Below are 13522 nucleotides of genomic sequence, written 5' to 3'. Positions count from 1 at the left end.
CAGCCCAATCAAAACTGTTAATGAATAATGCAAAGTCTACCTCTAGTAACAGCCACAGGTGAAGATGTGAGAGGGTATATGAAGCAGAATCTGATGCTGAATAAGGGGTGGGGGTGGGGCAGCTTGTGCTCAATCAAGACTTCAGCCATTTTTTCACCCAGAGGTAGCTACCTTAGGTTAATCACAGACATTTTCTTTGCAAAAGGCAGATTTAGTTCTTCATTTTTTCCCCAATGTTTGCAGAGCAGCAGGTTAATTCATGGTGCACTGTCATGGATACTGCGCCTGTTTAATGTTTTCAGTATGGTTGACTCATGAACAAAGAAGATAAGCAGCTCCAATAAATTGCTATTGAGCGTTATGGAGTGGATATTAGACACCCACCCACTATGAAGAGAAACCACAGACCAAATCGTCTCCATAAAAAGACATCTGTGTGACTGATAAATATCTGAACTATTTAAGTTTAACCCCTTTCAAACCGTTGTTTGTCTGTCTTCTGAGATCTCTTTCTCTTTCATAGCATCCTGACACAGCTTGAGTGTTTTTATAAGTCGAGGTAGTTGTTAACCACACCTTCATTCTCGTTGTATTGATTGGACTTCAGGTTTGCCAACACCCGACTCCAGTTGATGTTTAGTGTCATAAGAAACCCAGTACTGCCATTACATTTTCCAACATGACCCTTTATGTTTAATGTGTTCAATACATTCTATAGATTTCTATTTGCGGTAGCTTAAGGCTGTACAGCTATGTGTTATTTTTAACCACATTATGCATCTAGTTCCAAAGCTGCAAATGATATGAATATTCATATATTCCCTAAACCTCATCAAACATCATATTATCAAGGGTTGTTGTCAGAGTGTGGTTTGTATGGAAGAAGATCAGATGTCAGTGGTGAGTAGATAGAGAGGAGGTCCAGTCTGTCCACTCTAGTTCATAAAGTTTATATTAATGTTGATGTATGCAATACGTTTTCTCTAGCCATCTGCCGGTCACAGTAAAGTAATGAAGCTAATGTATGCAGCCATCTGCTATCAGTGCAGGTACACAGTGTATTCAGGGGCCTATTTAGTCAGCACATCAGCCTGCATGAATATTCAACACTACAAACAAAGTGTGGAGCAATATTACTGGGACGTTATAAGCACAGATAAAGAAATGACAATTAGTGATGGATCTCGAACCCAAATCAGCAACAAAGAAGTGTGCAAAAACAGGAATAAGCAGAAACAACAAAGACTGGTTTTTCAAAGCCGTCTAAATAGCATCAAATGTACTGGAAAGCAACCGTCTCCTGCTATCATTGTCATCTTGTGCAGTATAGTCTGGCATTTTGAGGAAACGGGCAGGTGAAAGACAAAAGCTCCTCTATAGCAAATGCTTTCTCATGGTCAGGACAGGGCCATTTATTTTTCCTCAAGAATAAACAAAGGTAACGGATTGCTTAAGAGTGGGTGAACAAGGACACACTGTGTCATCAGACAAGGTAAGCATGACAGATCCACAGCACTTGGTTGTTTGTAGGCACCGTTTATATTAACCACTAAAAATGTAAACTGTGAAGACCGAGCGAGTGCAACTTTTTGTTCTCTCAATATTGTCATTATTTGGTTATTCCAAATTTAAGTTTGAAAACAACTGTAAAGTAGGAAATGATCATTTTAATAGTTAATCGCTATCCTGAAGCGAAAACCAAAAGGTTTGATTTAATAGCAGCAATGTGTTTACAGGCTTAACACACGTATTCAAAGACTGTTTCATTATCAAATACTATTAATCAATTCTGACTGAATGCAACTCCCACTACCTCCACAACGCCAGCTCACAATGCAAATTAATGTGCAGCAACAGAATGTACAATATAATTATTTAAACAAACAATATAGAGCATCATTTAAGCCAAGTGAAGCTGAAAGGTCACTCACACAACAAATAAGAAATGCTAAAAGGAATTTTGGGGGTATTTTAGAGTTTATAAATTTATTTCTTAATTTGTGTAGTGCCTTGAGATAATTCTGTTATGATTTGGTGCTATATAAATAAACTTGAATTTAAAAAACAGCCAAACACACAAATCAAATACAACACAAACAGCTGTGTACTGCTGTTTCATAAACTGGTCAGACCTAATAGTGGCATCTCAAGAATGAAATAAGTACGGCGGGGAGCATTTATGACTGAGCCGTGAGCCAAGACAAGCAAGGAACAGACAACAGGCTCAGACAGCAGGGAAGCGGTAAAGGACAAATCTGGAAATGCAGCATGAACAGTAGACATAGAGAAGAAGCATTAGTCTGTTGTGTACTACAGCATATTTTTACCATGTTTACCACCATGGATCCTATGCAAGAGAATAAAAAATGGTTTTGAAAATAGTTGTGATGGCTATAGTAACAGTTAGTGAAAGAAATACTCATTTTGACTTTTTGGATTATCTTGGTTGGGAAACTTTGTGCTTCACTTATATGTGTGCTACAGACTAGTACTGCCCTATTTTCATCTAGGAACTTGGCATAATTTAGATGCTTTTTGCTCACATTTTATTCCCTTTTACTTGCTTTTTGCTTTTCTTTTGTGTTTCTTTTCCTTCCACAAATGCTGTTGCAGACTTTCATCGTGAATGTGGTACAATATGTCATGTTAAGTCTGATGACTTCAAGGAGAATCAAACAGGGAAACGTTTGACCTTCAGGACCCTTGAGGGAGAAACTTCTGCTTGATTTCCATGCATAAAGAAATTGATGAAGAAAAGGATGATCAGCAGTTTTAGTGGATGTAGGGCACTACTTAATTCTCCATTACACATATGGGAGCCTTTGTACTTAATATAGCAAAAAGAAAACACACACACTTTTAAAGTAAGTGAATTTCTCAAAGGTTAAACACAATAGAAATGTACAATTGGAAAGTGAAAGTGATACGTCAACAAGTACACATCAGAGAATTCAAGTCATGAAAAGTGCACACGTGTAGCTTTGCATTTAATTAAATTATGATGAAATTATTCATGTACTTTTTTGTTTGTTGCACTCAAAACTATTTAATTTTCTGTCAGAAAGCAAAGCTATACTAGTGCACGTCCACTAGTTTTTATTGCAAAGGCAAAAAGGGAGGTAAATATATGCTGCTGACTGATTTCTGATTCCTGTCCCTCTATAATAGTACCACAACATCCACTGTCATTACTTGCCTTGCTGATAAGCTGTGCGCATACAGTAGCAATATCCTCTGAAGGAGAGTTCTGTCTGAATATCAATACAACAAGAGGGAGAGGTATAAGTATTCATATAAAAAGAAAAAAAAAAAGAATTGAATCCTCATTCTGGGTTAGAGGTAGGTCAGGCAGCTCAGCGCACTGAGCCCTGGACTTGGTAAGACTTTCATCATCTCTAACCCTCACTGTTGCAAATGAACCCGAGACACCCCAAGTGTCCATGTATGAATACAAACAACCTGACAAAATAACACTGCTGTTTGCATATTCTGTTTACTGGAAGTAAATTCACTTCCATTTCCACACAGCCTCCCTCCCTTTTTCCAAGTGACTCAGGTTCAGACTCTGACAAATACTAGTGTACCTTTGTGTAAAAAGCAAAAAAACTGTAACTGTCCTTTTCATTTTCACATTATAAATACAGTAGATAAGCTGTTACAGTGATCAAATTGTATTAAATTCAATTTTTTATATTCTCTCTTCATCCCATGAATTAAATTCAGTAAAATCATACTTTGCATTACAAATGCTTTAATACACTGCAATAATACTTCTGTTATGAACTGCATTGTGTTACATTTTTACTGAAACTGCTGTTGAATTTGTGTATAAAAGAATTATATTCAAACATATCCTAATGTTGTTCTGCCATATTAAAAATCCCTTATGAATCTTCACCTAAAAGAGAAAAGGATTGTTTGCCAAATCAATAATATGCAAGCAATTAAATTTTCACAAAGAAGCAGCAAGTGAGGACACATTTGCCCCTCTACCCACCTACACAGTCACACACAGACTCACACACTTTGCTATAATCAAATAGTCACAAAAAACAGCTGCTAAAACACTGATTAAGCTTTAGTCGGCACATCCTTCATAGCCCTAGGCATACGCTGCACAATCCGCTTTGGTTATCAACATTAACAGGAAAGTGAGCCTCACATCTGAGTGTGATAACAGCCTTTGAAGCGTCTCTAATTGTTGCTGGGGACAGTGCTAAAATTCTGGTCGGCTCCCAACCCAATTTTTGCTATACAGTATGTGATGGGCACATCACATAGCAGGCAAAGACAATGTCTGCCAAAATGTGTACCAATTTGTGACAAGGACACACAGGGTTCTTTGGGATCATTTAGGCCAGCCAGCTGCACAAAGTTTCAATTGGAGGTTCAACAGTGGTAAAATACATAGAAACCCTAATAAAACTCATACTATTCTATTATCTAGTGTAATAACATCTGAACAAAGGTCAGACTACCAAAAGCTTTATTGTGATATGCTGATGCTTGACGTATAGCTACACTAATTAAAAAAACAAAAACTTTTCTTAATTCTTACTTTCGTCTTACTAAAAGTATCTCTGAACCAATCAAAAACCGCATGGCTAACAGAAGCCTTGGCTACAGCTGCAAGATGAGAGGCTAACTCCCTTTGGTCTTTGAGTAAGTTTTTTAAATGTTATGGATGAGTTATGTGCTTGAGAGGGGGAAAAAAAAAAAAAGGAATTTGGTGAAGTGTTAAAAATCTACTTTACAGGGAAACCCTCATGTGTGAGATAACAGCAATGATGAGAAAGCAGAAAACTCAGAAGTACAGTGTTAGAAAAAAAAAATCTGACACTTCTCATTTCAGTTGACGTACTAGCAGCTCAAGGTTCAACAGAGCTGAAAAGAGAAAACTACAAAGAACTGAAATCCAGTTATTGTGATTCATTCTTTTAGCTCAAACCTGAGCTAAACCTTTTATCCAGCTATCATATAATCTTAAATCTTAAATTCCTACAGTAATTGTGGCCAAATATCAGATAGCTGCATTCTCCATTACAGCTCTGATTGGTCAAAGATGAATTTCTAACTGTTTTGATAACCAATATGCCAATCATTCAATATATAAATTATCAAACATTTACTAGTTTCACCTCTGTAAAGCTACATTTACTGTGAGAGAGCAACAATTGTTGGGTTGTGAACAGTCATTGAGAAAAACGACAAAGTCGAACAAATTGACATGTAAATAAATGGATACCTTAGTTCAATCGCTTGCACACACTAATCGCGTGCACCACACACAGCTGAAACTTGTCCTAGTTCAGAGCACGATGGCAGTGATACAGAGCACAGTGCTACTCTAACAATTTAGCCAAAGCGAGTCTCTTGACATTCTAATTAGGGAATATGCTGCACCAGTTTAGCAGTGATGGAGCGGGGCTCTTTATCAGGCAGGCCAGGCCACATACCTGGCAAGCTGTGACACCATACCAAGCCAGACTCTCTCAATAACCCACATCCCTCTACTGCTCACCATGAACTGAATAAATGAACCCTCCGGATGTTCTAGTGGAAATGAGCCAAGACTGATGACTGGCCAAAGTTTGACAAAAAACAAACAAGTAAAAAAAGACAACTTAATGACATTTCTTTGTAAATATAAATATATAAATAAATACAAGTGTATGAATATGTAAAATGTCCCCTTTACATATTTTTTTGTTTCATTATTCATTTGTTCTGACCTGTGACTATACCTCAGATATCTCATCTTAATCACAAAAACTTTGATGTTTCCCTCAAAGATCTGAATAAACCACTTAATTACATTCATTTTAATTAATCTGCTTTAAATGTGCTCATGTAAGCTTAGGATTTTTTCTTTTGCGCAGCAGAAAGACAGACAGAGGGAGAGTGAACAAGGAGTGAAGAGTGTACTAAGCACAGTAATTTCAAAGTCTTATTCCATTAATTAGGACAAAAGCACACACAGCCTCTTAAGGACAAAAATAGCTGCACACATGTAAATGTTAAAAGTCACAAATGCTACCAAGGGGGAAAACCTGTGCTGCTGCCAAAGGATTATGTTAAAGAAGAGGATAATAACAATAAGAAAAACGAGCTATTACTGATGTGGAAAAACAGCAGCAATACACTACACTGCTACACAGTTTGTTGGAAGAGGTCTGGGTCCACTTCTAGTCACTTGTTACTAACGGAGGCGACAGAAAAAGTAAACACCACTATTTACCATTTGATCTGGTGGTAAAGACGTGACCTACACCTCTAGAAGAGCTCTTAATGGAGCTTGTGGTAAGTCTTCTTGATTCTGATAAAAATACAAATACTGTACGTTTTAAATCCAAGAAGAAGACATGACATTGGCAAGTAAGCTAGAATGTACTACCAGGTTGCTTAAACTGAGCTCTTATTTTTCTTTAACAAATGCAGTTTGTACAAAAAAGAAAAAATGGTTGGGAAGTGGGCAAAATACCTCCACAATGGATTTCCCAATCATTTTGTGTTTTTACTACTAATGGTATGCTGTTAGGTTGTACCTAGAGAGATGTGAAAGCTTTTCCTTTACTTTAATGTGTCTGGCCTAGCCAGAGAAAAGCAGCACTCACCTCTACTGAACAGAAAAAAAAGAGAAAGTTATTGTAGTAAACACAGAAAATGATGACGGTAACTAAACTCAGGTCACAAAATGAGCCTGTTTCCATGATGACATGTTGACCATGATGGATACTGGCCCAACAATAGAAAAATAATATATAATATAATAGTATGACAGACACATTAGGTTGTTTTCAAATAATCTGCCTAATCTTTTCTGAGGCTAACTGAGTGATCAATACAAATTAAGACTTAATTAATTCAATTTAGGTACTTAATGTAAGACCACAAAAAGCAGGCAAATCTCCAGTTTGAGGAGTATATTATATATACATTTTTAAAAATGTTTCTTGCAAAATGACTTGAACAAATAATCATTTTAAAAGCTACCAGCTAATTTTTTGATTAATCATCACAGTTGTAATTTGGGCCTTTGATCTGCTGGATGCATACTGAGGTACATCAGAGGAAATAGGTGCAGACACATATGTGCATGTTTTTTTTTTACTATGTAAATTACTTGCATATACCCATTCAACCTTCAAGTGAACTTCCAGTTTCTTTTCCATACTATATCTGCTTCCCTTCATTGATTCTGTGCTGTCAGCATCACACTCTCTATCACGCTCCTACGATTCATCCTGAGAGACACTTGCCAGTAATATGGCAGCTGATCAGTGTGCACCAATTAATTGATGGATTCTCATCAATCATATTGAGGTAACGAGGAGTGACACCGTCTATAAGACAGTAAGACTTATTACGTTCCACAGTTCTGGTGTTCTGGCTTCTTTACTGTAGTAGTTTCTGTCACCTCCCCCTTTGTGTAACTGCCAATTAATTCGCAATTTGTTTAAAGAAAAGATTTGATTCATTACGTTGTTTTACCTTTTTTGTTTACCACTAGATGAGAGTAAAAAATAAAAAGAGCCTCCCTTATCTTTCTATCCATCAGCGTCACATTTCCTCAAAGCACAACTCCAATGTTTAATCTTACTTTTCCTGTCACTTCCTCTTCATTAATTATTCTGCCATCACTGCTTAAATCATTTATTTTCATCCGCTGCCTCCTTGTTATGTTTCACCCATCTGTCCCTTTTCTTGATCCTCTTTAATCCTTCCTCCTCCATTTCATTCATCCGTGACCGTCTTCCTGAGTCTTTGTCCCATGGATTCTGCATTCAAGCTATAAGCGATCAAATGCTCCAGTAAGCCAATCAGGTTATACTAGTGTTCTTATTAGTCTGACTCACTCGTTATGTGCAGAAGCATTAAATCAACACTGTTCATCATCACAGTGAATACCACACACAGACACACAGACACACAGACACACACCATCAAGCGAGGTGTCCCAATGCTTCAGGACTGTGATAAATCATCCAGCCAATTCCTCTGAATCGGCCACCACTCACAGCTGCCTACAGAGCCAGAGTAGAGGCCCCTGTTGCCTTGAGGCTGCTGCAAAGCCACAACTGTAATCTTTACAAGCAGCAAGAGCCTGAAGTGATAAAACTGTGGAAATTAAGTCATTGTCCATGGATTACATCAGCCTTTTTTCCCTCCATACTCAGTTTCATTATGTCAATATTAGATCAAATAATGCTAATTTGTGCTTTTAAACTGTGTGTTTTATTTTTTTCCCCATCACACGGACTGTGAGATGTTTTCTGTCTTCTGAAACATACACACACTTTACAAAAAGACTTACATACTTTGACCTCATGCTAATGAAACTATTCCATGATGCATCGTGGTTGCATCACTCTTGATGATGCTCTGATACCCGCCTTTCATACCACTAATTCAATTTATATGTTAATGCAAACTGCCATGAAGCTGCTCGAGAGGAAAAAATATATTCAAATTCATTTGTGCACACATCACATCACATGCACAGTGTTTACAAGTACAAACACATGCACATAGCCAGAGAGACTAGCAAACAAAGAAATATCTTCTCACCCAGCAAAGCTGACATATTCTGGAAAATTCTGAGTAGCTCCGGGGTGACGGCTGGGCTGTTCTCCAAAGTCACCAACCTGCATGAAGACAGGGGAAAGAATGAAAAGAGCAGGAAGAAGAAGAGGTAAAAATAAAAAAGAAGGGAGCGAGGGAGGGTGCAAAGTCGAGAATATGAACAGAGTGCAGAAAACATAGATTAGAGTTGGCAAAAAAAACAAAAAACAAAAAGAGAAATTCAGTGACAAATTACAGGGACAGAAGAAGTGCAGAATAGAGTCAGAAAGGTAGGAAAACAAATCATGGTGAAGTGGGTGTAAAAGAAAAAAAGAGAAATATGAGGGCAGAGGAAAGCAACACCAGTCATACAGACCGAAGAAACGCATTACATACTGTAAAACTGATGACGGCATTTAGTGATGCGATGTTGTCAGTTTCACATATTGTTATATACATCATACGTCATTTCATATAATGAAAAACAAATTGAAATTCGAGAGGTTTGTTTATGGGCCTAAGCAGTTTTACATTACGTGACAGGTCCCTGTGAGTTTAAAAGCACTTTTAAGATAATAATAATAGTTAATTAGTTGGTAAAAAAAATTGAGCTTGACATATGGTGACATTAACATTTCTCCACATCTATTGACACACAATATGTTACTTTAATTTGGTGTCAGTTAAACAAACAAAACAAAAAAAATATTCACAGTGACAAAGAGTGAGTGATCAAAAACACCAGGCTGGTGGATTTTACCTACAACTACTCAATAGTAGTAATGAATGACTGGATGAATGCCCTATAAAATAATAGGAAAAAGATAAAGCAAACAAGACAGGCAGTGAAGGGGGCTTGGAGTGAGGAGGACCAGCTGATAAAAGATAAAAGCAAGTGAAAATGACATTGACTTTGTGGCTGTGTGCTACAATCATACACAGCATGCTGGACAAAACAGCTCTTGGAGAAAAGAAGGGAGATTAAGAGGGGTGTTAAAAGGCAAAGAGGTGACAGGAAAAGAACAAAAAGAAACTCTGGCAAAGCTCTACAAAATCTAACTTTTCTGTAGGTGCTCAAACAACATTAAGGCAAGATTCTGAGCCACATAAATCATCTTCATCACCCATCGTCATGAGTGAATTGAGCATGAGATGAAAGGGAACAAGAGAAATAGATGAAGACAGGTACAGTCATATGTTGTATGAGTAGGTGTGTATGCAAGCACACTCTGAAGTGCAGTGGAGGAAATGAGATTACTAAGTGCTTCATAAATGTCTGCCTCGGGGAGTTATTTTCTGTAACTCAAATATTAGTGTACTGTGCGTGTGTGTCCATACCAAAGCTCCAGTCCATCCTCCAGCAAATATACATGCGGTGGCTGGGAAACGTCTGTGCTCAGCTGGATGACAGGAAGAAGGAAAGGGTACAGGTTCTTACTCTCTGCCCCCAGGCCCTGTAAGAACATACAGAGACAGAAAGTCAATGCCGGCTAAAGAAAACCAGAAGAAGGAGGGGCTTCAAATCTGTCCTTTATGTGCCTCAACAACATAGGTGTTCCATGGTTAGCTAGATGAAAATAATACTGCTCTAATGAATCCTTCCCAAGCAATACAAACTACTGGAGCACACCAGCATATTAGAGAGTAATAAAGTAATTACTGATTAACCACACCATTGGTAGTAATCATTAATCAATTAAAAATATATCAACTGACAAAGCAGAAGACAAGAACATGCGGTTTAACCGCCAGACACTGTACTGTAACCCATTAGGAGGTCTCTCTTAGTGTTTAATGAGATGGAGTTCCGCGTGTCTGCCGACTGCTAGTAAAAGCCAATCAAATGATAATAGGGTGGTGTGCCAGTATTTGAGCATCCCTGGCAGAGGACAGAGACACTGAGCAGGTGTTTTCAGCTGCCAAAAACACACACTGGTGGCTCAGTGGTAGAGCAATGGGTTGGGAGACAGTGGGGTGGGTTCACATCCCATCCTACCAAGACTGACCTTGGTACCGGTCCCCTGCCCGGATAAAAATGGGAGGCTTGTGGTAGTAAAGGACATTCGCTGTGGGGATCCCTAAAGGGATAAGCCGAAGGCTGTTGACTATGGTTTATAGTTAAGCATATATACAGTATGTGTCCTTAACCTCTATTTAACTGACTACTGATTGTTAAAGTGTTTGGCAGCTGATTCTGTTTAAAATCTGCATAAAAGAAACAACCTGCTATGATCAGAGTACACTTTATAAAAGGCAAAGCATAACCTAACCTTGAGCAAAACTAGCAAACACAAGTGCACACATAACCAAAAAAACAAAAAAACAAAAACTTGAATCTACACATTTTTATCCTCAAACATTTTTACACACAAACACAAGCACTTGAAGTTACCAACTGTAGCACCGACAACCGTGTTTAGCCTATCTTATGAATTATGCCCTCTGAAATAATCTTTCCCCTTGAAACATCATCTTCTTCACGCATACCCTCCAACTCTTGTCTGTCGATGGAAACTTAACCACCATGCTCTTTCAAAGCACCACATAGCTTCAAGTTTTACTCAACCACTTAGAATATTGACAGAAAACACTGGCAAGATAATGTGGGAGAAGGTAATGAGGAGAAAGTGCTCACAGTGTGTGTGTGTGTGTGTGTGTGTGTGTGTGTGTGTGTGTGTGTGTGTTAAGGGAATTAATCAGTCTGATGGCACAGAGGAACCAAAAGTACTGTTTCAGAATTGTCAACATTGTTTCACTGATGGTATGACATTAATTTGATCTAAATATGCTCCCTCTTGCATCCGTGTGGAAATTAAAGAGAGGACCAAGCTCAATCCCCATTAGGCATGGCCCCGGCTGCCCATCTCAGACAACAAGCAACTAGTCTCTTGCAGGCAAAGTTAATTTTCTAAGTTTGAAAACAACTGAGCCAATATGCCGGTTCTTATAAGCTTAAGAGTTGATTTAAATGCCACCTGAACATTAACAGGGGAGACTAGGGCATGCCAGATCCACATGGACTCAGTGTCCCATTGTTCCTGAGCACCATAAAGTGTCTAAGCGAATGTTGCAGAGTTTGTGGTTAAGCCATCACGACATAATGCAGCAAGGTTTTTAACTTTTTGAACCAGAAAAAACTTAAACCAAACGCTACATGAAAGGCTTCTACAATATTTGCCCACTATCAGAACATGCGGCAGAGCTAACAACGAACTCAAGAAAACCAAACTTACATTTTACTTTTAATGTCAGCATTATCCTGCATATATTAAAACCGCAATTAGTATGCAGCAACACAATTTGCTAATCCAAGCCCCTTCAGCTATACACCCTCAGTGCCTCATACAGTTTGCCAGATGTGCGCTTGTGTTACTCTCTCAAAGGGAGTGTGTCTATCACTCAGTGTTTCATCTCCCACTGTGAAGCAATGCAGCAGCAGCCACATGGGGGTCCAAATATTTCTCCAGGCTGAGAAAGGCTGCCTCAGTGCTATGGGGAATGGAGCTGTCTACTGCCATTTTCATCAGAATTTCAGCTAGTGATCGTCCTGATTGACACAAAGGCAAATGATTGAAAAACATTAAACAATTTACAGTACCTTCACACTGCGGCAAAGACAGATATACCAAGAGTGTTTCTATGGTCTTATTCAGCCAAGTCAATTCTAGCAAATAATGGAAAGGTAAAAAAAAAAAAAAGAAAGCTGTCACAAAAACCCAGGTGTTTTGGGAGAATGCACTTAACCTGCGTCTCTCTAGCAGACATTTTGGAACCCAGCCTCAGCAACATTTGGCCAGACCAGTAAAACCACATTTACTGCCAGATCCAGTCAACAGTACTACCTGCCAAACTGCAGAACCATAATAAACAAGTCACATAATATACTTGAAAGGCAATATCTAATCCACAAAGCTATTTAGTTAAACCTCAGAATTATTTTTTTGTTGCTTGGCTTATTTTAATTTCCATTCTTTTGTTAATGGGCTCTTTTGTTGTGATCCTGTGGGACACACATACAAGCATTAGGAAGGAAAGTCATCTAAATTAGTGCTGAGGATAAAGTCATGAGACTAGTGAGTTTGATAAGCTGATTCAGGGTTACAGCAACAGTTCAAAACAATTGGCTGCACATTGTTTCACCTTCACAAATGTGCAATATGCGTACATCAGTTTATCATTTGATGCTATACAACCACTAGGAGAAAAACTGCTGTTGTAGTGCTCATTGCCTGAAGGTGGTAATATCTTACCTGTACCAGGTGGATGAGTGTAGTGAGAATGGCACATCGAAGCATGTTGTGTTCCTCAGACTGCTTCCAGAGGAGGGGCAGATACTGAACCAGACAGCCTACATATGGTCGGATCTAAGGCACAATAAAAAAGAAGAGGTGAATAGAGATGAAGGCAAATAAGAAGGTAAATACATAGTCAAATTCAAACTGCAGCTTCCATAAGAAGAACTATGTTAAACTCATATGCAACACACATGAGAGTCTAATGTAAATGATGCAGAAGCCATAAGTCAGTGAGGAAATGTTTATTACAAATGGTTTGTTTTGCCTTGAAAGTGTGGGAACATTGTGTTTATGGGATAAAAGAAATAGTCACAATGCAAATGGTCTAAAACTGCCCCTTTATATATTTGTCTTTCTGAGCTGTGAATTCAGGTGGCATTACCCTTCTCTTTTTTTGCCACCATCAACCTAAATCTCCTGTTTCAAAACAGGATCTGTGGCAAGGAAACACTGGACAGGTACTTAAAATTGTAGAATATATTCTTCTTCTTAGTGTGACGGTTTGCTTTCCTGGTGTGTCAACTCTACAGTCTGTCAAAGCACTAAAGGAAGCCAGTTTAGCAGACAACAGCAACAATCAGAGCTGCAATCGAGTGTAAGGCATCGTAATTCACATTTCATTATTCATTTTGAAAATGTAACACTTTCCCACATAATGTTGTGAG

The 13522-nt window shown here is 38.3% G+C and overlaps 1 protein-coding gene across 2 annotated transcripts in view; it reads right to left on the bottom strand.

The window, feature by feature from the left end:
* ipo11 (importin 11) overlaps nt 1–13522 on the bottom strand; it is an 86127-nt gene that overhangs the window by 29415 nt on the left and 43190 nt on the right. For both annotated transcript variants that reach the window (XM_026343689.1, XM_026343690.1), the window contains 3 exons: nt 12813–12926; nt 9901–10016; nt 8569–8645 (listed from right to left, as the gene is read on the bottom strand). In XM_026343689.1, coding sequence (XP_026199474.1) covers nt 8569–8645; nt 9901–10016; nt 12813–12926 — 307 coding nt within the window. The remainder of the gene's footprint in view (nt 1–8568; nt 8646–9900; nt 10017–12812; nt 12927–13522) is intronic.

This window comes from Anabas testudineus, chromosome 9 (genome assembly GCF_900324465.2).
Source record: "Anabas testudineus chromosome 9, fAnaTes1.2, whole genome shotgun sequence".
Taxonomy (NCBI): Eukaryota; Metazoa; Chordata; class Actinopteri; order Anabantiformes; family Anabantidae; genus Anabas; species Anabas testudineus.
Note: the sequence above shows the minus strand (reverse complement) of the source record. Positions and strands in the feature narration are given on the sequence as shown.